At 40.8% G+C, this 25,970-nt stretch overlaps 2 protein-coding genes across 2 annotated transcripts; both read left to right on the top strand.

The window, feature by feature from the left end:
* The first annotated feature begins 8,021 nt into the window (after window positions 1-8,021).
* LOC137024822 (uncharacterized) lies at window positions 8,022-11,217 on the top strand. The gene has a single exon (XM_067392714.1). The coding sequence runs from the start codon at window positions 8,175-8,177 to the stop codon at window positions 10,077-10,079; it is 1,905 nt and encodes a 634-aa protein (XP_067248815.1). The 5' UTR covers window positions 8,022-8,174; the 3' UTR covers window positions 10,080-11,217.
* A 4,558-nt stretch (window positions 11,218-15,775) lies between these two features.
* LOC137029060 (uncharacterized) lies at window positions 15,776-20,191 on the top strand. The gene is made up of 5 exons (XM_067398578.1): window positions 15,776-15,913; window positions 16,121-16,846; window positions 17,028-17,139; window positions 17,282-17,384; window positions 17,638-20,191. The coding sequence occupies exons 1-5, from the start codon at window positions 15,776-15,778 to the stop codon at window positions 19,220-19,222; spliced, it is 2,664 nt and encodes an 887-aa protein (XP_067254679.1). The 3' UTR covers window positions 19,223-20,191.
* Window positions 20,192-25,970: the final 5,779 nt, after the last annotated feature.

Raw genomic sequence — 25,970 nt, 5'->3', positions numbered from 1 at the left:
TCTCCAAGAGATTTTAAGAAACCAGCCTCCAAAGCTACCTGAAAAATGATGCCCAAGTGTACCTGGACAAGAGCTGTCTTAAATGCAAAGGGTGGTAAACAAAATATTTTGATTTAGTTAATATAAGTAGTAAAATCTGTAACAGTATTTTTAAAAAACATCCTCACTTTACAGCATTTTTACACAAGCGCCTAAAACTCTTCACGGTACTGTATCTTTGCAGGCAGGATTCTCCAAGCATCTTAGAGACACGGCCACAGTTCTCCTGGATTTAGTTTGTCTCCGTTTCATCTGTTTCTTCATGTAATCACAGACAGACTCGATGATGGTGAGATCAGATCACTGTCTGGAGCACCGGCTGTTGCAGACTCCTTGTGTATTAAAAAATCTCACTGGATTATTACAATTAATGGCAAAATGAATGTTTTGAAAATGTGAACGGATATTTCCTATTGACACACTACAGCAAAAGATATAAATAACTGCCTTAAAACCTTTTTTGGGGGGTAAAAATACTGACGTGCCTAAGACTTTTGCACAGTACTCTAATATATATTTTTATATATATATATAGAAAAAAAAACAGTTTTTGCGTCTACTGGAGTTAAACATTGCTTACACAACTTGTTCAAACTTCACTTGTGCATTAGTGTCATTTTTTATATTAAGTATAAATATCTGATTAATCTCATAAAGGATGTGTTTCATTGAGGTACATAACCTGCAGAGCTGATGATCATCTATAGCTTCAGTGCGAGGGCTCAAAAAGTAAGGCAAAACATATGATTGGGACCGTCTTCTTATACATGATATTTTAATTGTATACACTTGTAATATAACGTTGTGAATTCTTTGGGCTTATTTGCTGTGAAGTTATTGACTATGTTACTTCAAGTTCATCTGCGTGTATTACTAGTTGTAATATATTTATTTTGTATAAATATCTGAATTATCTTATATAGGATGTGTTCAGTTGAGTTAAAGGTCCCATGTTTCGTGTTTTTTTGAAGCTTTTGTAAGGATGGATTTCACCAAGACTGAATTCAAGATTTCTATCCTGTAATAAAACAATAAAAACTCTCTAATCTGAAGCGAGGATCTGTGAGAAAGAGCATGTGACAAATACCCAGCTCAGCATCCTCTCTTCCCCCCATGCTGAGTTCCTGACTCCTCACACCTTCTTCTTCCTCTCAGGCCATGTAGACCTCACAAATTTATGATCTTAGGTGTTTTAAGTCACTTCAATGTAAATGCGTCTGGTGCGGCTGGTAAGATGGTTTCACTCCCACATCAAAGAGCAAGAATAAAGATAACAGAGCCTGTTCTCCTGGTGTGGGAAATGCCCCAATCAACCATTTGTTTGATTCCCAAAAACCAGGCGTGTGACCATTTGGAGCACGAGAAAGGTCCGACAAAAGTTGCATGAATATTTGGGTGCTAAATGTTTACTGCTCTTTTGTTAAGATTTGGGTATTTAAAGGGACTTGGCAAACCACTCAAGGAAGAAATCTGTAATCAGAGCTTCCCGCACAACTGCTGTGTGTATCTCTCTATTTGCCAGGTATGCTGACTCTTTGAAATTCTTTTTAATATTTTGGTTTGAATTGTATTTTGTATTTTATGCTGATCGGTTGGGTGATGTATTCTGTTTTGATTATTCTTATTGATGTTGTATCCTGCCTGGCAAATTAATAAATGTTATTCTTGATTTATTCTGTATTAATCTTAAATTCATTATTTCTAGTAGATAAAAGCGAAGGTATTACCTCAAATCTGTGTTCAGGATTGTTCATACGGAAGGTTTGATGGATGGAGCATAGAGCACGTCAATTGAGTCCATTCTGATTTCTGACAATCACTGTCTTAAATAAGTTGCAGTTTTTCGTAAATATATCAAAACTATGCTTTTTGTTACGAGTAAGCAGAGCGCGACCGACTTAAAGGTAGATATTTACCCTGCATCCAATGTTTAAGATCAGAACTGACGAGTTTGTGATCGGGAAGAGCATTTAATTCGGCCGAAATGACTCTTCTAAAGCGATACCGGGACTGCAGTGAACCAAATATTTGTAATTATAAGATAATCAGAAAAATCTAAGATCCAAATTTAAATACAACTAATCACGATCAGCTGTTGCATCGGACACATTTTGTAACTAAGAGTCACTTATAATTGGAGTCAGATTAAAACTATTCATGGAGTCAGATTTTTAATTAGACACAAAATTGTATTAAATTAAGATGATTTTTCAGTGCCAGAGGACTTACACGCAAAGTACCTTCGACCAGACCACTAGACGCCGTCGTTGGGCTAGTGGGTGGAACTTTACAGTGGTGACCCCGACGTGATCCTCCAGTCTCAGGCGAGTGACGTCATCTGGCGCGACAATTCAGATCCAAACAAGGAATGAGGTTTGAGATTCTCCTTCTCTGTCTGCAGATACTGTGGTAAGTCCATGTTTTGTTTATCTTTTTAGAAACGTTTGAGGGAAAACCTAGACGCACCATATATAGACACATTTGTAGAACGGGTCGGTATACCCAGGATAGACCGGAACCGAAAAACCCGGTGGTGTTTGAGATTATTAGAGTAACAACATGGCTTATCAGGGAAATGGTAGTTCGAGTGTAGACAGAGAAATAATGGAATCGCACGCTTTGAAAATAAAAGACCTCCTTTTTCGTCTGCGTAACAAGGGAGTAGATTTTGAGTGGAACAATGATCAAATTCTAGCCTGGTACGTTACCGAAGGCCGAAAATTGGAAGCTAAATCTTCCTATCGAAAATTACTGGTCGCGATTGTTTATATGCTGCGTCGAAATGATTTGGCTACTATTGCAGAAAACGAACGCATAATAGCGAACATAAAAGAGCTAGAAGCAACGCGATCAGATGAGCTTAAAAAGCTCAGAGCACAGGTCGAAGCATCTGTGTATGAAAAACAAACTTGGGCAAGACAGGGCGACGCGATGGAAACGCAAATTAAAAAGCTCGAAAACAAGTTAATATTGGATAAAAAATACACATCCGCTCTTGAAGAGTGCTGCGAGTCTGCAGGGTTTCCCGTAGCTGCGGTTAAAATAGCGGCGATAAATTCTAAATTCGGAGGCGAGATAAACAGTGATAGTGATGAAGATGATGTTGCTGCTTTAGCAAGCAATGTTAAAGATAATTTGTCCATCACTGAGGTTCGTAGCCGAACTCCAAGGACAAAACCTAGTTCGGTGGTGCGCGATTCCTCTCCAGAACCCGCAAGTGATATGAATTATCGCCCAAATAGACCCGAAGAGAGACAATACAGTCCCGTAAAGACTCGATCTAAAACTGGCGCTGTTCTTAGAAAACCAATGAAAATTGCTGTACTTAAAACAATGACTAACGCTGATGATGAAGTCACTACCATTAGCCGTCCTTTAACTTGCGAAGAATGTACCAAACACAAAGAAGTTGTGGGAATGATGCCAAGGAAAGGCCCTTTCCAACCCTACTGGGACAACTTAATGCTACAAGCATCAGTGTACAATTTAGAGGTCCGAGATGTTTGGCAGATTGCTCTCCTCACTATTCCAGAGGAGCTAAAACCAAAAATGTCCCCTGAATTGAGATCTGGAGAAATTGTAATTAAAAGAGAAGATGAGAATGAAAACGACGTGTATGAAAGATTGAAAGAAACTTTATTAGAGTTAAGGGGACCAACACACGCTGAGTGGAATAGGATTTTAGAGATAAAACAGGCCAATAAAGAGCCATTTGAAATGTATGCGGAACGTTTATGGGTGACGTACAAAGAGCATTCAGGCTTAGAAGATGCACAGCGCGATCAGGAAGTTTTACTACAACTCCTGAAAAATAATGCAGGATCTCACATTCAGCAAGCGTTAGTGCATGGAGCCGATCCACCTGAGAATACCTACCGGTCATTGGTGGATTGGGCTTCCAAAATAGAAGCCAGACTAAAACAGACTAAAGCTCGTTCCGTCTCAACAACGCAATGGTTAGCAGAAGGAAACGGTGCTACAACTTCTGGCCCTAAACCTCAATCACAATTTCGATGCTATTATTGCAAAAAAAGTAACCATAGCATTCAAAATTGTTTTAGATTGAAAAAGGCACAAAACAACCAAACAGGGCGCTCTAAAAATGACAGTGAAATTCTAAAGCGCTTAGGAAATTTGATTGCGAAAAATGATGCTCCAGAGAACAGCCCAAATAAAGCCGAAAATCAATCGTCAAACCAAAACAGCCCATACCAAAATTTGCAGGCAGATCTTGCTGTCCTACTAGCAAAATATGACAATCCCCAATAGGGGTGCGTGGCCTCCGTTACTGTAGGAAGCATTATCAAAAGCAGCAATCGAATCAAAGTAAGAGCTAACCTTGGAGGCCGGTTAGTTAACATCCTAATTGATACCGGTGCCGCCTGTTCCTGCACAAATATTCCACTACCCTTAAGTACACGAACGATCCAGATTAAAGGTATAGGCGACACTTTGATGACAGCAACCCAAACACAACCGGTCCAGCTCGATTTAGGCATGGTAGTGTTAAACGAATCGTTCTGGTATTTACCAGATAACAGTGAAGGAACTGTATTGGGAATGGACATTATGAGAAAACATGGTTTTGTAATTCATTGTTTTGAGAAACAAATTGAAGTGCAAACTAACAAAACAGCAAAGAAATGTCCGTCTCAAAGACATGCCAGTATTATGTCCATATCCAATACAGATCCGATTCAACTTCTCATCAACAAACACAGCGAGGTTTGGGCTAATCATGAACATGACTGTGGCCTCATTGACTTTGAAGTATGCATTGAGGGAGAGCCCCCTCCCCCACAGAAACAATATCGCATCAAGCCAGAGGCAGAGATCGCTGTTCATGAGATAGTGAAACAACTTGAAATTAGAGGGATAGTTCGACGATGCAGTTCAACTACAAATTCTCCGTGTTTACCCGTTCCAAAACCCAACGGTAAATGGCGCCTTTGCATTGATTATCAACGTCTCAACAAAGTGTTACCCAAAGCAACACCTATAGTGGCAAACCCTTCTACCATCTTATCACAAATCTCAACCAGTGCTTCGTGGTTCACAGTGCTTGACATTAAAAATGGTTTTTGGTCTATTAAAGTCAAAAGAGAAGACCAATGGAAGTTAGCTTTTACTGTAAATCAAATGCAGTACACATGGGAAAGAATGCCACAAGGCCTTCACAATAGCCCAGCCATTTTTCACAGAGCTGTGGCAGATGTGCTCGCTCCCTTATTAGGGACTGGTGAAGTCGTTCACTATGTAGACGACATATTGATTGCTACAAAAGAACCACTCGAGAGCCACTTGCAACTGGTTGACAAAGTGTTACAGATGCTAGGAGACGCAGGCTTCAAAATGAACAAAGAAAAAGCCCAAATTGCGCAAAGAGAAGTACATTATTTAGGGTACACTCTGACTCAAAGTCACAGAGCTTTAACAGATGACAGAAAGAAATGCATTGCCGAACTGCCCCGACCTCATACTTTGAACTCGCTGCAGAAAGTGTTAGGTACAGCAAACTATTTACGAGATTTTATCCCTGATTTTGCAAATACTGCCGCACCGTTGTATTCGCTTTTAAAAGGCAAAACCAAGCCAAATGATGTCCTTGAATGGACTGATAAACATGAACAAGCGTTTACCAATTTAAAACAACGATTGTGCGCCGCGCCCGCCCTGGGCTTGCCCAGCCCATCAAAAAACTTTCATATTCAAGTTGACGCACATGAAATCACATTAAGTGGAGTCTTAGCTCAGGAACATGGGGGAAAACTGCGTCCAATCGCTTATTACAGCCGGAAAAAATCTCTAGTTGAACAAGGATTTGACCCATGTACACAGCAGGTACTCGCGGTGCATTGGATGCTAAAAACAACAGAACCCATTGTTGGCTTTCAACCTGTTGTTATACACACAATGCACACGCCTGTACAAATGTTGTTGCAAGGCCGGATAAAGGGAGTTTCCTCCCAGAGATTAGCGAGATGGTTAGCAGACATTCAAGCACGTGAAATCACAGTAAAAAACACGCGAATCTTGCCACATCTGCTCGGAGATGTTGAGGGACTTCCACACACATGCCAGCCTGAACAAGAGGCACAAAGCCTTGTACATGACCAGCCACTACCAGGCCAAGTATATGTGTACATTGATGGTTCTCGATTTTGTCAAAATGGTCACTTCTATACTGGCTGTGCAGTGTGGGCTCCTCATCTCTCCGATACAGATGCAAAACAACAGTTATTGTTTAAATTGCCATCTAACATATCCGCACAGGAAGCTGAACTCGTCGCATTGCTAGAAGCAATTAAGGCACACCCTGATCCGCTCTGCGTATATACGGACAGTCGTTATGCGTATGGCGTGGTAACAGATTTTATGGCCCAGTGGCAATTGCGTAATTTCCTCACGTCTGCCGGAACGCCTATAAAGCATTTCAACACTATAACTGCAATTTGGCAAGAAATTCAAGCGCGAGAAGCCCCCATTTCCGTTGTAAAAGTGCGTGCACACATCAGCAAGAACCCTGATGTGCATGAGAAAAACAATAATATTGCTGACCAATTGGCTAAGCTGGCAGCAGTGAAAGGTGACGTATGGCAAAAAGAACCACCCTCTGCTTCTGTAGCAAGTGCGGCGCAAGTTACACCCATAGACCTCAAACAGTATCAGCAAGATCTGTGGGTCTCTGATGGAGAACTTGCGCCACACTTGAAACATGATCAGATGGTTAACGTAATCGAAGGCATAGTCATCCGAGATGGAAAATTTGTCGTTCCAGAAGCGTTACAAAAGCCAATAATTAAATTGTATCATGAATATGCGCATGTGTCTGCAACAAAGACAGCACAGTTGATACAAAAACAATTTTGGTGGCAAGGAATGACAGCTGACATTGAAAGATGGTGTAACATCTGTCTAGTGTGTGCCTCTATTAACCAGGGAAAACCAGGTCGGACAAATCTGCGCAGGCCAGAACCACCTAAAGGACCCTGGGAGTCCCTACAAATGGATTTCATTGGCCCGCTACCCAGTGCCAAGGGGGGGTATCGATATTGCCTCGTGATAATTGATAAATTCTCAAAATGGGTTGAAGCAATTCCCACTCGCAATAACACCGCAAACACAGTGGCACGTGTGATGGCGAACCAAATCATCCCCCTTTGGGGAGCACCAATCCAAATTGAATCCGATCAAGGAACTCATTTTACTGGACAGGTTATGAAAGATATGTGCAAAATGCTGAACATTAAACAAAGATTGCACGTATCATATCGGCCACAAAGTTCTGGAATGGTTGAGCGCGTTAACCGTTCCATCAAAGAAAATATCTCCAAGCAGATAGCTCAACACCAAAACAAGTGGATTGATGTTTTGCCCACTGTTCTGGCTGTGCTGCGTGCAACCCCATCAAAAGCTACAGGCATTAGCCCATATGAGCTTATGACTGGAAGGGTGATGAAGTTGCCCATTGATCCAGAAATTTCCCCAGCAGACCTGGGGCCTTTAATGCTCGCAACACAGCAGACTGTTTTGGTGCAATTGCAAGAAAGATTGAAGGTGTTGCACGCTCAGGCTGATCTGAAACGACAACAGTCAGACCTGACAAATGATGCACAGTTCAACCCAATCTCTGAAACAAAATTTTCAGAAGGAGATATTGTGATGGTACGCGTTTTTGTAAAACAAAATGCATTCTCCCCTAGATGGCATGGGCCCTATGAAATTAAAGCTGTCTGCAACAGCTGTGTGGCCGTGACCATCAGAGGAAAATTAAAATGGTATCACATGTCCCAGTGTAAACGATTCAAAGGTTCATTGAATTAATTATGATCTTTCCTCTCCATAGGACAGTCACTGCAATTCCATGGAGGCCGGATTCCAGGGCGGTGTCTGGACCCAGCTGTATCGAGTTGGGACAACGAGTCACACTCACACACACTCTAGGATGCGGGAGATGGGTATGGAAATATACTAAGGGGCCATCCACATCTTACACTCCAATTACATACAAAGAAATAGTCACATGGCCTCCCGGATTAGCACCGGAACCAAATTGTGTAACTAAAATCTGCTGTAAGACAGGTTCTACCCATCTCCCAGACACAAACCTCACAGGTTACACACTCGCACCAAAAATGGAACATAACATTACTACCTGGAATCAACTTAATGAGTATCCGGGTTCAAACATTGGTAGTCAAGAGTTAGTGTATAAAATCAATAATTATGGTCAAGATCCCAAAAAATGTTACTCCATTAAGGATCTAAAACCATCAACATATAAGTGTAGACACGCTACAACACATAATAATACACATTTGAAGTTTACTGAACTTTTTTTTAACCTAACAAATCCTAAACCAAAAAATAATTTGAAAACATTTGTTTGGACTGGACGAAAAGAAGGAACATACTGTGTGGGAAAATGTGCGGCAAATATGGATGATTTTACTAGCCCTCATAATTGTTCATGGACATCGCATCATTGCTTTAATTTAACTACCTGTGGATACAAAAAGCCCACACAGTGTCCAAAACTATATCCCACCCCTCCGGGTGGCTTTATCAAAGGAAACATAAACAAAACTTTGCTTCATGATGTTAATCTTGTGATAACACATGTGACGTACAACATCTCTAACATTTTGTCTGCTTATGTAGAACATTGTAATCATAATGATGAAACTTATACATGGCTACAGTCACGCATCGATGATTTAGTTTCTGATTACAAAAACAGACTTGCAGTCCAAATTCCACCTGCTCGTTCTAAACGAGACCTATTTGGAAATATAGCAGGCCTTTTTGGATCAGTAAATTCTATATCTAACACTTATAAAATCACAGGTCAATCTCAATTTTCAGCATGGTTGGCAAACCAGGTGGCCACTGGTTTCCAACACATCACTAATAGTAATGAGAACATAATCAAAGCGGTCAGATCCGAAGCGCAGGCGCTTCTGACGACCAGTAAAGCAATTTTCAATCAGACCCGTACCATCGAGCATGACTTAGCCTGTAGATTGTATGCACAAGATTTGTTTACTGCAGCAAGACAAGAAATTTTAGATCTTCGTCTTCATAAGACGCCTAGACATGTTTTAAATGATCTTATAGAAATTTTAGATCTGCATAGATGGCTTACTTCAGAAAAAATGAAGAACATTAACTATCCTGAATTGTTATCAACATTAATGATGTATAATGGAAATGAATGTATTGGTTGTATTGGGTTTTTTGCCACTTTCCCTTTAATTCACCCAGATCAAGTCTACTTAAATTCCACTACCATACGCTCCATTGGCGTTGTAGTGAAGGATCAGATCATTAAATGGGACCATCTTACGGGGTATATTACTTTGAAGGGCAGTGAAACCTTATTTACCACTCGCACCTGTTGTCATGAAACATCTAGTTACACTATCTGTACCTGCAATACTTTACAACCTTTTTCTGCAAATGATTCTAAACTCATTAATATGCAGTCTTTACATGGCCATTCCGATGCTGTCCAAGTGTCTCATACTCAGTGGTGCATCGTAAGCGAGATGAATTCCTTCACTTACGGAGGTCTGACCTGCCCTGCAAACCACACTTTCTGCTTGGAAGTGAAGGAGGACTTTTCAATGGGCCAGATAAATATCCTGGGGAAGGTACCACTAGACGTAGATGTTTCCCCATGGTGGGAGGACACTTTTTATGAGCAGAGCACACAAGCTTTGGTCAACACGATGGACTTAGTTCAAGGAATTCTTTTACAGACTGAATACCACCTTAACCAAGCACAAGTGGAAGCAAACCTGGCGAAAAGAACTGCAGAGATCCTGTCTAGTTCCTCTACCCGCTCAGCTTGGTATGTTTACACCTGGTGGGACTGGATGTTTCGGGGATGCGCCATCGCCAGTGTGCTCATCTTCTTATTTACTCTCATCCAGTGCTGCTACTTCAGATGTCTCCTCCGTGCAATGCGCACTTCAACTAATGTGGCCATTGCGCTCAGTCCACTACGGGTACCAGCCTTACAGAAGCTACAACTGTAAGCAAGCTGCAAGAAATCCATGGATAGTGGCCCCTCAGGGACTGCTCTGGATCTGCCCCAAGGGACCAAGGGCGGAAACTGTAAGGATGGATTTCACCAAGACTGAATTCAAGATTTCTATCCTGTAATAAAACAATAAAAACTCTCTAATCTGAAGCGAGGATCTGTGAGAAAGAGCATGTGACAAATACCCAGCTCAGCATCCTCTCTTCCCCCCATGCTGAGTTCCTGACTCCTCACACCTTCTTCTTCCTCTCAGGCCATGTAGACCTCACAAATTTATGATCTTAGGTGTTTTAAGTCACTTCAATGTAAATGCGTCTGGTGCGGCTGGTAAGATGGTTTCACTCCCACATCAAAGAGCAAGAATAAAGATAACAGAGCCTGTTCTCCTGGTGTGGGAAATGCCCCAATCAACCATTTGTTTGATTCCCAAAAACCAGGCGTGTGACCATTTGGAGCACGAGAAAGGTCCGACAAAAGTTGCATGAATATTTGGGTGCTAAATGTTTACTGCTCTTTTGTTAAGATTTGGGTATTTAAAGGGACTTGGCAAACCACTCAAGGAAGAAATCTGTAATCAGAGCTTCCCGCACAACTGCTGTGTGTATCTCTCTATTTGCCAGGTATGCTGACTCTTTGAAATTCTTTTTAATATTTTGGTTTGAATTGTATTTTGTATTTTATGCTGATCGGTTGGGTGATGTATTCTGTTTTGATTATTCTTATTGATGTTGTATCCTGCCTGGCAAATTAATAAATGTTATTCTTGATTTATTCTGTATTAATCTTAAATTCATTATTTCTAGTAGATAAAAGCGAAGGTATTACCTCAAATCTGTGTTCAGGATTGTTCATACGGAAGGTTTGATGGATGGAGCATAGAGCACGTCAATTGAGTCCATTCTGATTTCTGACAATCACTGTCTTAAATAAGTTGCAGTTTTTCGTAAATATATCAAAACTATGCTTTTTGTTACGAGTAAGCAGAGCGCGACCGACTTAAAGGTAGATATTTACCCTGCATCCAATGTTTAAGATCAGAACTGACGAGTTTGTGATCGGGAAGAGCATTTAATTCGGCCGAAATGACTCTTCTAAAGCGATACCGGGACTGCAGTGAACCAAATATTTGTAATTATAAGATAATCAGAAAAATCTAAGATCCAAATTTAAATACAACTAATCACGATCAGCTGTTGCATCGGACACATTTTGTAACTAAGAGTCACTTATAATTGGAGTCAGATTAAAACTATTCATGGAGTCAGATTTTTAATTAGACACAAAATTGTATTAAATTAAGATGATTTTTCAGTGCCAGAGGACTTACACGCAAAGTACCTTCGACCAGACCACTAGACGCCGTCGTTGGGCTAGTGGGTGGAACTTTACAGTGGTGACCCCGACGTGATCCTCCAGTCTCAGGCGAGTGACGTCATCTGGCGCGACGATTCAGATCCAAACAAGGAATGAGGTTTGAGATTCTCCTTCTCTGTCTGCAGATACTGTGGTAAGTCCATGTTTTGTTTATCTTTTTAGAAACGTTTGAGGGAAAACCTAGACGCACCATATATAGACACATTTGTAGAACGGGTCGGTATACCCAGGATAGACCGGAACCGAAAAACCCGGTGGTGTTTGAGATTATTAGAGTAACAACATGGCTTATCAGGGAAATGGTAGTTCGAGTGTAGACAGAGAAATAATGGAATCGCACGCTTTGAAAATAAAAGACCTCCTTTTTCGTCTGCGTAACAAGGGAGTAGATTTTGAGTGGAACAATGATCAAATTCTAGCCTGGTACGTTACCGAAGGCCGAAAATTGGAAGCTAAATCTTCCTATCGAAAATTACTGGTCGCGATTGTTTATATGCTGCGTCGAAATGATTTGGCTACTATTGCAGAAAACGAACGCATAATAGCGAACATAAAAGAGCTAGAAGCAACGCGATCAGATGAGCTTAAAAAGCTCAGAGCACAGGTCGAAGCATCTGTGTATGAAAAACAAACTTGGGCAAGACAGGGCGACGCGATGGAAACGCAAATTAAAAAGCTCGAAAACAAGTTAATATTGGATAAAAAATACACATCCGCTCTTGAAGAGTGCTGCGAGTCTGCAGGGTTTCCCGTAGCTGCGGTTAAAATAGCGGCGATAAATTCTAAATTCGGAGGCGAGATAAACAGTGATAGTGATGAAGATGATGTTGCTGCTTTAGCAAGCAATGTTAAAGATAATTTGTCCATCACTGAGGTTCGTAGCCGAACTCCAAGGACAAAACCTAGTTCGGTGGTGCGCGATTCCTCTCCAGAACCCGCAAGTGATATGAATTATCGCCCAAATAGACCCGAAGAGAGACAATACAGTCCCGTAAAGACTCGATCTAAAACTGGCGCTGTTCTTAGAAAACCAATGAAAATTGCTGTACTTAAAACAATGACTAACGCTGATGATGAAGTCACTACCATTAGCCGTCCTTTAACTTGCGAAGAATGTACCAAACACAAAGAAGTTGTGGGAATGATGCCAAGGAAAGGCCCTTTCCAACCCTACTGGGACAACTTAATGCTACAAGCATCAGTGTACAATTTAGAGGTCCGAGATGTTTGGCAGATTGCTCTCCTCACTATTCCAGAGGAGCTAAAACCAAAAATGTCCCCTGAATTGAGATCTGGAGAAATTGTAATTAAAAGAGAAGATGAGAATGAAAACGACGTGTATGAAAGATTGAAAGAAACTTTATTAGAGTTAAGGGGACCAACACACGCTGAGTGGAATAGGATTTTAGAGATAAAACAGGCCAATAAAGAGCCATTTGAAATGTATGCGGAACGTTTATGGGTGACGTACAAAGAGCATTCAGGCTTAGAAGATGCACAGCGCGATCAGGAAGTTTTACTACAACTCCTGAAAAATAATGCAGGATCTCACATTCAGCAAGCGTTAGTGCATGGAGCCGATCCACCTGAGAATACCTACCGGTCATTGGTGGATTGGGCTTCCAAAATAGAAGCCAGACTAAAACAGACTAAAGCTCGTTCCGTCTCAACAACGCAATGGTTAGCAGAAGGAAACGGTGCTACAACTTCTGGCCCTAAACCTCAATCACAATTTCGATGCTATTATTGCAAAAAAAGTAACCATAGCATTCAAAATTGTTTTAGATTGAAAAAGGCACAAAACAACCAAACAGGGCGCTCTAAAAATGACAGTGAAATTCTAAAGCGCTTAGGAAATTTGATTGCGAAAAATGATGCTCCAGAGAACAGCCCAAATAAAGCCGAAAATCAATCGTCAAACCAAAACAGCCCATACCAAAATTTGCAGGCAGATCTTGCTGTCCTACTAGCAAAATATGACAATCCCCAATAGGGGTGCGTGGCCTCCGTTACTGTAGGAAGCATTATCAAAAGCAGCAATCGAATCAAAGTAAGAGCTAACCTTGGAGGCCGGTTAGTTAACATCCTAATTGATACCGGTGCCGCCTGTTCCTGCACAAATATTCCACTACCCTTAAGTACACGAACGATCCAGATTAAAGGTATAGGCGACACTTTGATGACAGCAACCCAAACACAACCGGTCCAGCTCGATTTAGGCATGGTAGTGTTAAACGAATCGTTCTGGTATTTACCAGATAACAGTGAAGGAACTGTATTGGGAATGGACATTATGAGAAAACATGGTTTTGTAATTCATTGTTTTGAGAAACAAATTGAAGTGCAAACTAACAAAACAGCAAAGAAATGTCCGTCTCAAAGACATGCCAGTATTATGTCCATATCCAATACAGATCCGATTCAACTTCTCATCAACAAACACAGCGAGGTTTGGGCTAATCATGAACATGACTGTGGCCTCATTGACTTTGAAGTATGCATTGAGGGAGAGCCCCCTCCCCCACAGAAACAATATCGCATCAAGCCAGAGGCAGAGATCGCTGTTCATGAGATAGTGAAACAACTTGAAATTAGAGGGATAGTTCGACGATGCAGTTCAACTACAAATTCTCCGTGTTTACCCGTTCCAAAACCCAACGGTAAATGGCGCCTTTGCATTGATTATCAACGTCTCAACAAAGTGTTACCCAAAGCAACACCTATAGTGGCAAACCCTTCTACCATCTTATCACAAATCTCAACCAGTGCTTCGTGGTTCACAGTGCTTGACATTAAAAATGGTTTTTGGTCTATTAAAGTCAAAAGAGAAGACCAATGGAAGTTAGCTTTTACTGTAAATCAAATGCAGTACACATGGGAAAGAATGCCACAAGGCCTTCACAATAGCCCAGCCATTTTTCACAGAGCTGTGGCAGATGTGCTCGCTCCCTTATTAGGGACTGGTGAAGTCGTTCACTATGTAGACGACATATTGATTGCTACAAAAGAACCACTCGAGAGCCACTTGCAACTGGTTGACAAAGTGTTACAGATGCTAGGAGACGCAGGCTTCAAAATGAACAAAGAAAAAGCCCAAATTGCGCAAAGAGAAGTACATTATTTAGGGTACACTCTGACTCAAAGTCACAGAGCTTTAACAGATGACAGAAAGAAATGCATTGCCGAACTGCCCCGACCTCATACTTTGAACTCGCTGCAGAAAGTGTTAGGTACAGCAAACTATTTACGAGATTTTATCCCTGATTTTGCAAATACTGCCGCACCGTTGTATTCGCTTTTAAAAGGCAAAACCAAGCCAAATGATGTCCTTGAATGGACTGATAAACATGAACAAGCGTTTACCAATTTAAAACAACGATTGTGCGCCGCGCCCGCCCTGGGCTTGCCCAGCCCATCAAAAAACTTTCATATTCAAGTTGACGCACATGAAATCACATTAAGTGGAGTCTTAGCTCAGGAACATGGGGGAAAACTGCGTCCAATCGCTTATTACAGCCGGAAAAAATCTCTAGTTGAACAAGGATTTGACCCATGTACACAGCAGGTACTCGCGGTGCATTGGATGCTAAAAACAACAGAACCCATTGTTGGCTTTCAACCTGTTGTTATACACACAATGCACACGCCTGTACAAATGTTGTTGCAAGGCCGGATAAAGGGAGTTTCCTCCCAGAGATTAGCGAGATGGTTAGCAGACATTCAAGCACGTGAAATCACAGTAAAAAACACGCGAATCTTGCCACATCTGCTCGGAGATGTTGAGGGACTTCCACACACATGCCAGCCTGAACAAGAGGCACAAAGCCTTGTACATGACCAGCCACTACCAGGCCAAGTATATGTGTACATTGATGGTTCTCGATTTTGTCAAAATGGTCACTTCTATACTGGCTGTGCAGTGTGGGCTCCTCATCTCTCCGATACAGATGCAAAACAACAGTTATTGTTTAAATTGCCATCTAACATATCCGCACAGGAAGCTGAACTCGTCGCATTGCTAGAAGCAATTAAGGCACACCCTGATCCGCTCTGCGTATATACGGACAGTCGTTATGCGTATGGCGTGGTAACAGATTTTATGGCCCAGTGGCAATTGCGTAATTTCCTCACGTCTGCCGGAACGCCTATAAAGCATTTCAACACTATAACTGCAATTTGGCAAGAAATTCAAGCGCGAGAAGCCCCCATTTCCGTTGTAAAAGTGCGTGCACACATCAGCAAGAACCCTGATGTGCATGAGAAAAACAATAATATTGCTGACCAATTGGCTAAGCTGGCAGCAGTGAAAGGTGACGTATGGCAAAAGAACCACCCTCTGCTTCTGTAGCAAGTGCGGCGCAAGTTACACCCATAGACCTCAAACAGTATCAGCAAGATCTGTGGGTCTCTGATGGAGAACTTGCGCCACACTTGAAACATGATCAGATGGTTAACGTAATCGAAGGCATAGTCATCCGAGATGGAAAATTTGTCGTTCCAGAAGCGTTACAAAAGCCAATAATTAAATTGTATCATGAATATGCGCATGTGTCTGCAACAAAGACAGCACAGTTGATACAAAAACAATTTTGGTGGCAAGGAATGACAGCTGACATTGAAAGATGGTGTAACATCTGTCTAGTGTGTGCCTCTATTAACCAGGGAAAACCAGGTCGGACAAATCTGCGCAGGCCAGAACCACCTAAAGGACTCTGGGAGTCCCTACAAATGGATTTCATTGGCCCGCTACCCAGTGCCATGGGGGGGTATCGATATTGCCTCGTGATAATTGATAAATTCTCAAAATGGGTTGAAGCAATTCCCACTCGCAATAACACCGCAAACACAGTGGCACGTGTGATGGCGAACCAAATCATCCCCCTTTGGGGAGCACCAATCCAAATTGAATCCGATCAAGGAACTCATTTTACTGGACAGGTTATGAAAGATATGTGCAAAATGCTGAACATTAAACAAAGATTGCACGTATCATATCGGCCACAAAGTTCTGGAATGGTTGAGCGCGTTAACCGTTCCATCAAAGAAAATATCTCCAAGCAGATAGCTCAACACCAAAACAAGTGGATTGATGTTTTGCCCACTGTTCTGACTGTGCTGCGTGCAACCCCATCAAAAGCTACAGGCATTAGCCCATATGAGCTTATGACTGGAAGGGTGATGAAGTTGCCCATTGATCCAGAAATTTCCCCAGCAGACCTGGGGCCTTTAATGCTCGCAACACAGCAGACTGTTTTGGTGCAATTGCAAGAAAGATTGAAGGTGTTGCACGCTCAGGCTGATCTGAAACGACAACAGTCAGACCTGACAAATGATGCACAGTTCAACCCAATCTCTGAAACAAAATTTTCAGAAGGAGATATTGTGATGGTACGCGTTTTTGTAAAACAAAATGCATTCTCCCCTAGATGGCATGGGCCCTATGAAATTAAAGCTGTCTGCAACAGCTGTGTGGCCGTGACCATCAGAGGAAAATTAAAATGGTATCACATGTCCCAGTGTAAACGATTCAAAGGTTCATTGAATTAATTATGATCTTTCCTCTCCATAGGACAGTCACTGCAATTCCATGGAGGCCGGATTCCAGGGCGGTGTCTGGACCCAGCTGTATCGAGTTGGGACAACGAGTCACACTCACACACACTCTAGGATGCGGGAGATGGGTATGGAAATATACTAAGGGGCCATCCACATCTTACACTCCAATTACATACAAAGAAATAGTCACATGGCCTCCCGGATTAGCACCGGAACCAAATTGTGTAACTAAAATCTGCTGTAAGACAGGTTCTACCCATCTCCCAGACACAAACCTCACAGGTTACACACTCGCACCAAAAATGGAACATAACATTACTACCTGGAATCAACTTAATGAGTATCCGGGTTCAAACATTGGTAGTCAAGAGTTAGTGTATAAAATCAATAATTATGGTCAAGATCCCAAAAAATGTTACTCCATTAAGGATCTAAAACCATCAACATATAAGTGTAGACACGCTACAACACATAATAATACACATTTGAAGTTTACTGAACTTTTTTTTTAACCTAACAAATCCTAAACCAAAAAATAATTTGAAAACATTTGTTTGGACTGGACGAAAAGAAGGAACATACTGTGTGGGAAAATGTGCGGCAAATGTGGATGATTTTACTAGCCCTCATAATTGTTCATGGACATCGCATCATTGCTTTAATTTAACTACCTGTGGATACAAAAAGCCCACACAGTGTCCAAAACTATATCCCACCCCTCCGGGTGGCTTTATCAAAGGAAACATAAACAAAACTTTGCTTCATGATGTTAATCTTGTGATAACACATGTGACGTACAACATCTCTAACATTTTGTCTGCTTATGTAGAACATTGTAATCATAATGATGAAACTTATACATGGCTACAGTCACGCATCGATGATTTAGTTTCTGATTACAAAAACAGACTTGCAGTCCAAATTCCACCTGCTCGTTCTAAACGAGACCTATTTGGAAATATAGCAGGCCTTTTTGGATCAGTAAATTCTATATCTAACACTTATAAAATCACAGGTCAATCTCAATTTTCAGCATGGTTGGCAAACCAGGTGGCCACTGGTTTCCAACACATCACTAATAGTAATGAGAACATAATCAAAGCGGTCAGATCCGAAGCGCAGGCGCTTCTGACGACCAGTAAAGCAATTTTCAATCAGACCCGTACCATCGAGCATGACTTAGCCTGTAGATTGTATGCACAAGATTTGTTTACTGCAGCAAGACAAGAAATTTTAGATCTTCGTCTTCATAAGACGCCTAGACATGTTTTAAATGATCTTATAGAAATTTTAGATCTGCATAGATGGCTTACTTCAGAAAAAATGAAGAACATTAACTATCCTGAATTGTTATCAACATTAATGATGTATAATGGAAATGAATGTATTGGTTGTATTGGGTTTTTTGCCACTTTCCCTTTAATTCACCCAGATCAAGTCTACTTAAATTCCACTACCATACGCTCCATTGGCGTTGTAGTGAAGGATCAGATCATTAAATGGGACCATCTTACGGGGTATATTACTTTGAAGGGCAGTGAAACCTTATTTACCACTCGCACCTGTTGTCATGAAACATCTAGTTACACTATCTGTACCTGCAATACTTTACAACCTTTTTCTGCAAATGATTCTAAACTCATTAATGTGCAGTCTTTACATGGCCATTCCGATGCTGTCCAAGTGTCTCATACTCAGTGGTGCATCGTAAGCGAGATGAATTCCTTCACTTACGGAGGTCTGACCTGCCCTGCAAACCACACTTTCTGCTTGGAAGTGAAGGAGGACTTTTCAATGGGCCAGATAAATATCCTGGGGAAGGTACCACTAGACGTAGATGTTTCCCCATGGTGGGAGGACACTTTTTATGAGCAGAGCACACAAGCTTTGGTCAACACGATGGACTTAGTTCAAGGAATTCTTTTACAGACTGAATACCACCTTAACCAAGCACAAGTGGAAGCAAACCTGGCGAAAAGAACTGCAGAGATCCTGTCTAGTTCCTCTACCCGCTCAGCTTGGTATGTTTACACCTGGTGGGACTGGATGTTTCGGGGATGCGCCATCGCCAGTGTGCTCATCTTCTTATTTACTCTCATCCAGTGCTGCTACTTCAGATGTCTCCTCCGTGCAATGCGCACTTCAACTAATGTGGCCATTGCGCTCAGTCCACTACGGGTACCAGCCTTACAGAAGCTACAACTGTAAGCAAGCTGCAAGAAATCCATGGATAGTGGCCCCTCAGGGACTGCTCTGGATCTGCCCCAAGGGACCAAGGGCGGAAACTGTAAGGATGGATTTCACCAAGACTGAATTCAAGATTTCTATCCTGTAATAAAACAATAAAAACTCTCTAATCTGAAGCGAGGATCTGTGAGAAAGAGCATGTGACAAATACCCAGCTCAGCATCCTCTCTTCCCCCCATGCTGAGTTCCTGACTCCTCACACCTTCTTCTTCCTCTCAGGCCATGTAGACCTCACAAATTTATGATCTTAGGTGTTTTAAGTCACTTCAATGTAAATGCGTCTGGTGCGGCTGGTAAGATGGTTTCACTCCCACATCAAAGAGCAAGAATAAAGATAACAGAGCCTGTTCTCCTGGTGTGGGAAATGCCCCAATCAACCATTTGTTTGATTCCCAAAAACCAGGCGTGTGACCATTTGGAGCACGAGAAAGGTCCGACAAAAGTTGCATGAATATTTGGGTGCTAAATGTTTACTGCTCTTTTGTTAAGATTTGGGTATTTAAAGGGACTTGGCAAACCACTCAAGGAAGAAATCTGTAATCAGAGCTTCCCGCACAACTGCTGTGTGTATCTCTCTATTTGCCAGGTATGCTGACTCTTTGAAATTCTTTTTAATATTTTGGTTTGAATTGTATTTTGTATTTTATGCTGATCGGTTGGGTGATGTATTCTGTTTTGATTATTCTTATTGATGTTGTATCCTGCCTGGCAAATTAATAAATGTTATTCTTGATTTATTCTGTATTAATCTTAAATTCATTATTTCTAGTAGATAAAAGCGAAGGTATTACCTCAAATCTGTGTTCAGGATTGTTCATACGGAAGGTTTGATGGATGGAGCATAGAGCACGTCAATTGAGTCCATTCTGATTTCTGACAATCACTGTCTTAAATAAGTTGCAGTTTTTCGTAAATATATCAAAACTATGCTTTTTGTTACGAGTAAGCAGAGCGCGACCGACTTAAAGGTAGATATTTACCCTGCATCCAATGTTTAAGATCAGAACTGACGAGTTTGTGATCGGGAAGAGCATTTAATTCGGCCGAAATGACTCTTCTAAAGCGATACCGGGACTGCAGTGAACCAAATATTTGTAATTATAAGATAATCAGAAAAATCTAAGATCCAAATTTAAATACAACTAATCACGATCAGCTGTTGCATCGGACACATTTTGTAACTAAGAGTCACTTATAATTGGAGTCAGATTAAAACTATTCATGGAGTCAGATTTTTAATTAGACACAAAATTGTATTAAATTAAGATGATTTTTCAGTGCCAGAGGACTTACACGCAAAGTACCTTCGACCAGACCACTAGACGCCGTCGTTGGGCTAGTGGGTGGAACTTTACACTTTGATTGTGTTTATAGTGTGCAATATAACGTGTTCATGTTTCGCGTGTAAAAAAACACAGTATTTTTCACATAATTTACTTATCTGTATACCGCTGTTTCCACTGTCATAAAAACGGGCTGATGACTTCCTTGTTCTATGAAGTCCCTCCTTCAGAAATACGTAACGAGTTCTGATTGTGCCAGCGGTTCCTGTGTTGTGATTCGACAGCAGCTTAGCGCTCCTTGCCCGGAAAGGTCACACCTCTTACCATAACATGTGCTGCACATAGTTTTACATCTGGATTATTGTGGTGTTGTTAAAATGAACACAAAAGACAATAATTCCAGAGAGACTGAACTCTTTAATCTCCACAAGCAGCGACAGAAAATGTACAACGTTAGCACTCACTCAGAAGAGTACCTCATACGGAAAACAGCCATATACATAAACATAGTCCCCTCTTGTGGCCATTATGTGCACCGCAGTCCAACATTAACTATTGCAGTTAGGATACCACAATTATAATTTTCGGGAACCGAGTTAAACATAAATTGTAACCATTGATCTCTAAGTACAGCATCCCTGGGAAGGCCAAACAAAGGTGACTGGACTGCAGGATGAAAATAACACCGTTTCGACGACATGGCGACAAACACACTCTACAAACGCAACTCTTGCTCTTCTCTGTGGGAGCGCAACAAGACCACGCCCCCTTTTTTGTGTATTCCTGTGGGCGGAGGATAGTCAAAAAACTGTTTTAGTGACGTCATTAAAGAAGAAGTAGAGGGATGTAGTCCAAACTGGCCGTTCGATGTAGGCGACTTCTGTTAAATAAAATATCTCGCTTGGCATTGAACTTTGAGCTTTAAAATTTTACAGATTTTATTTATACTCTAACAACAACATTACACACTAACTAAAGTTTGAAACATGGGATCACGAAGAACGGGACCTTTAATTAACCTTCAGTTTATGGGTTTTGATTCTCTTCAGCTTCAGCGTGCGCAGCTCAAAACAGCAATGATTACTACTGTAATATTAAAACTTTCATGTTTTCAAAAAATTAATGCATTATTTTTTAATAGCTAGTACTTATATTGTTCTCGTATTATTTTCATAAACACATGGTTTGGGTAATAATAAGGATTACAAACAATAACAGTTTTTTTCCTCTAATCATCTCATTTTGATAATAACATTACTGATTGAGCTAATGTTAGGCGCGCTGAATGAACACCCGTAAACTGAAGTGCTTTGCTAGAAGGTTAATTAACTCAACGGAACATCCTATATATGGTAATTCATATATATTTATACAAGATAAACATAAAATTACAACTTATATTTGCACAAAATCATGCGCACATGAACTTGAACTAGTAACGTAGTCAGAATAGCTCCTGTTGTGGATGCGTTCATCCTGTAACAACACGCCGAAACACAGCAACTAGAATTCACAATATTTTAATACAATAGTGTAGAGCATTAAAATGTTATTAATATGACAGCCACAATCGTAGATAATGTTTTGTGTTGCTGTTTGAGCACTTGCGCTGAAGCTAAAGATGACCATCAATACAATGAAGCGCTGCTGTGTTAGTTGCCATCTCCAGGGGCATAGTTTGTGGGGGGATGGGGGGAGGTAACTCCCCCAATATTCAAAGCCATCAGTTACAACCCACCCCCCCGCCCGCCCCCCCCTCTCCAATACAATACAACCATACCAACGTTCAACCCCCCCAAAGTTGAAACCAAATCTACGCCCTTGGCCATCTCGGGCACAAATATGGTGGTGGGCATAGCGGAAGTGACGTCTTTGAAACCCCTGGATAGGTAATGACCTAAAATCATCATCATAGCCACACCCTAGCAACCACCCCATAGACGTCCATTGAAAAATGTATGATATGGATATAAATGAATCAGAACATCATAGAGACATGTGGGTTTGGCTCTTTTGATTTGGGCACACATGTAGTCTATTAGTTTAAGACTGCTAACTGTCTAGCCTTGCCCTAGCAACCATTTAGAGCACCCTAGCAACCCAAACCTAAAGAGGGATATCTTCAAATCTGAACATCTTAGGGTTAATTTATATCATTCATACTGACAAGCAGCCTTTGGAGTATCATCACTGGCAGATGCCAAGCCACTCTCTAGCAACTAAACAGAGTACCCTAGCAACCGTTTTGCAAGACCTATATCACTGCATCAGAGCATTGTAGAGACATGGGGGTTGGCTCTTTTGACTCATGCTAGTGGTGATTAGCTAAGTGCTAAAGTGGGCTAAGAACATGCTACAAACTCTATAAAAACTCCATAGTAACCATCTGTGACAACTACCAACCACCTAGTAAAACCATAGCAACCACCCAGAACACCCTAGCAACCGCCTAGCAACACCTTAGCGACCACCCCAAGTACCATAGTACATTCTAGTATTAATGGTGCTTGCCAAAGGTGAAGTATCATTATTGTAATGCTGCATACTTATTATTAATGATGCTTGCCAAAGGCAAAACATCATTATTGTTATCTTGCATACTTATTAATCTTCTTCTGGACATTGGCTTATATTGGCAAGCAGCCTTTGGTGTATCATTACTGGCAGATGCTAAGCTACTCCCTAGCAACCAAACAAAGTACCCTAGCTGACTACAGCTGACTGTAAGCCTGACTGAAGTGGGCTGCATGAACAAACGTGGTGATTGATTTATACTGACTCAAAAATAATGAAATGAGGAAGTGTTTTTTGTTTTTGTTTGTTTGTTTGTTTGTTTTTTCAAGTATGCGGAACAGAAAAAATGCTTTTACATTCCATCATTAATGAATAGCTATAGGGATGTGACAAGATCTCGTGTCACCACATTTTGAGACCGGCTCCCTGATGAATACAAATATCTCTCAACATGAAAGCTATTTTAGGCCGGGCAGTGTAGTTGTAACCATCTCTTAGCTCTGTGTCAAAGAAAAAATTGGTCTTAGCTGCACTTTGAATATTGAGAGAGCGTGATTATGGTTGTGCTTATTGTGTTACCATAAAAATGAATAACAGTTTTCTCTTAATCTTATTGGGCACAAACAATAAGGTTTCATTTGTTAACATTAGTTAATGCACTGTGAACTATCATGAACTAACAATGAATGACTATTTTTATTAACTAACATAAAGATTAATAAATACTGTAGCAAAGATATTGCTCATTGTTAGTTGATGTTGGTTAATATATTAATGTTAATAAATGAGACCTTATTGTAAAGTTATTTATACTGTTTTTATTTCTATGATCAATTCGGGGAAAGGAGATCAGTTAGGAGGTTAAAAGTTGTAGAAGCTCATAAATCATGTAGAGTAAGGTCTAAAGAGACTGAAATCATACAGAAGAGAAGTCAGTCGAGTTAGTGGCAAAACCTTTTACAGTACTTGAGTATTGTTGTCTTTTACTGCATATGATAATTCATACTCAGAAAGTAGAACTGAAATGACATTCATTACAAGATGATCAGTTAAAGGTGCCATAGAATTATTTGAAAAAACATTTTAAATTGTTCTCTGATATCTACATAGAGGGTATGTGGCTTTTTTAGGTCAAAAATTGTCCAGATATGGTTTTACAGAAAGAATGAAAAGGTCTGTTTTTACTTTATTTGGAAGGGTCATGAATAGTAATATGGTGCTCTGCTCTGATTGGCTGTTTCACGGTGCGGCTCCTTTCAGTAGCTCACAGTTATAGCGAACTGTACGGCGTGAATGATGGAGAGATTAGGTTATTCAACCTTATATGTTTGAGCCTGTTTCTGATGAAGATGCATATGTAGAGGAACAACCAATTTTTTGGCGATTGGCCATGGACGTTTCTGAGTGATAACTTAGTCTTTATTTTCAGTATGAACCTGCAAAACGTAACTGTTACATCAATACAAGAACTAGCATATAGCATTAACTTTACACGATAACTCATAACGTCAGTTGTCACAAATTTGTTTTTAGCATTGTAAAAACTTTAATTGTTATAATGTGTCAGTGTATGGTTTTACAATGATAGCTTCTTCACTTTGCATTAACAACTCTAAACAGCGAACTGGGTAGTGCGAATTTGTTTGTTTCTAATTAATTGAATTTATTTGTTTCTAATAAATTGACAATAGCGATATGATTTGAAATTTGATTTATTTAGCCAACCAAAGTAAAGCATAGATGCCATTCAGTATAATCAGTGTCATATTTACTACTCAGCTGCTGTAGTGTGATTATGATTTAGCTATTAGTAACAAAAACGTACATCGTTGTCTATAAATATCTTTTTTTCACAGCTGTACTTGTGGAAATTGTGCACGTATGGCCCTCGAGAGAGAGAATAGGCTATATGTTGCATGGAAATACCACAGTTATTTCAAAACCGCACTGGGTAATAATTTTTTAAACCTGTGTGGGATTTCTGCTACTTCAAAAGTATGGAAGGTTTCTGTAAATAACAGTGCCATTATGCTTTTTTCTTTTGCAGGTCACAAGAAGAATGGGCCAAGTTCCGAATCAGATATCATGCATGACAGACCATCCCGGCCTTGAACCTGTATGTCTCAATATATATTCTTTGCAAAATGCAATGAATGTTTATAGAGCTGACCATGGGCCAATTAGACTCAGAGGGATGGAAGGGTAAGGCCAATTTCACACACTAGTTACATGTTTTGTAAATAGAATTTGGCTCTGTTAGAATTATCTTTGTTTGAAATGAAGAAACATGAGGTAACTCCCCCAATATTCAAAGCCATCAGTTACAACCCACCCCCCCCCCGCCCGCCCCCCCCTCTCCAATACAATACAACCATACCAACGTTCAACCCCCCCAAAGTTGAAACCAAATCTACGCCCTTGGCCATCTCGGGCACAAATATGGTGGTGGGCATAGCGGAAGTGACGTCTTTGAAACCCATGGATAGGTAATGACCTAAAATCATCATCATAGCCACACCCTAGCAACCACCCCATAGACGTCCATTGAAAAATGTATGATATGGATATAAATGAATCAGAACATCATAGAGACATGTGGGTTTGGCTCTTTTGATTTGGGCACACATGTAGTCTATTAGTTTAAGACTGCTAACTGTCTAGCCTTGCCCTAGCAACCATTTAGAGCACCCTAGCAACCCAAACCTAAAGAGGGATATCTTCAAATCTGAACATCTTAGGGTTAATTTATATCATTCATACTGACAAGCAGCCTTTGGAGTATCATCACTGGCAGATGCCAAGCCACTCTCTAGCAACTAAACAGAGTACCCTAGCAACCGTTTTGCAAGACCTATATCACTGCATCAGAGCATTGTAGAGACATGGGGGTTGGCTCTTTTGACTCATGCTAG

Source organism: Chanodichthys erythropterus, chromosome 2 (genome assembly GCF_024489055.1).
Source record: "Chanodichthys erythropterus isolate Z2021 chromosome 2, ASM2448905v1, whole genome shotgun sequence".
In the NCBI taxonomy this organism is placed as follows: Eukaryota; Metazoa; Chordata; class Actinopteri; order Cypriniformes; family Xenocyprididae; genus Chanodichthys; species Chanodichthys erythropterus.
This window is presented reverse-complemented; position numbering and strand designations above follow the sequence as displayed.

Coding starts and splice junctions, on each gene's coding strand:
- LOC137024822 (XM_067392714.1), top strand. CDS start 8,175: ATGGAACATAACATTACTACCTGGAATCAACTTAATGAGTATCCGGGT.
- LOC137029060 (XM_067398578.1), top strand. CDS start 15,776: ATGGCAAAAGAACCACCCTCTGCTTCTGTAGCAAGTGCGGCGCAAGTT. Junction 16,847..17,027: donor CAGAAGGAGATATTGTGATG/GTACGCGTTTTT, acceptor TCCTCTCCATAG/GACAGTCACTGCAATTCCAT. Junction 17,140..17,281: donor CTCTAGGATGCGGGAGATGG/GTATGGAAATAT, acceptor CCCATCTCCCAG/ACACAAACCTCACAGGTTAC.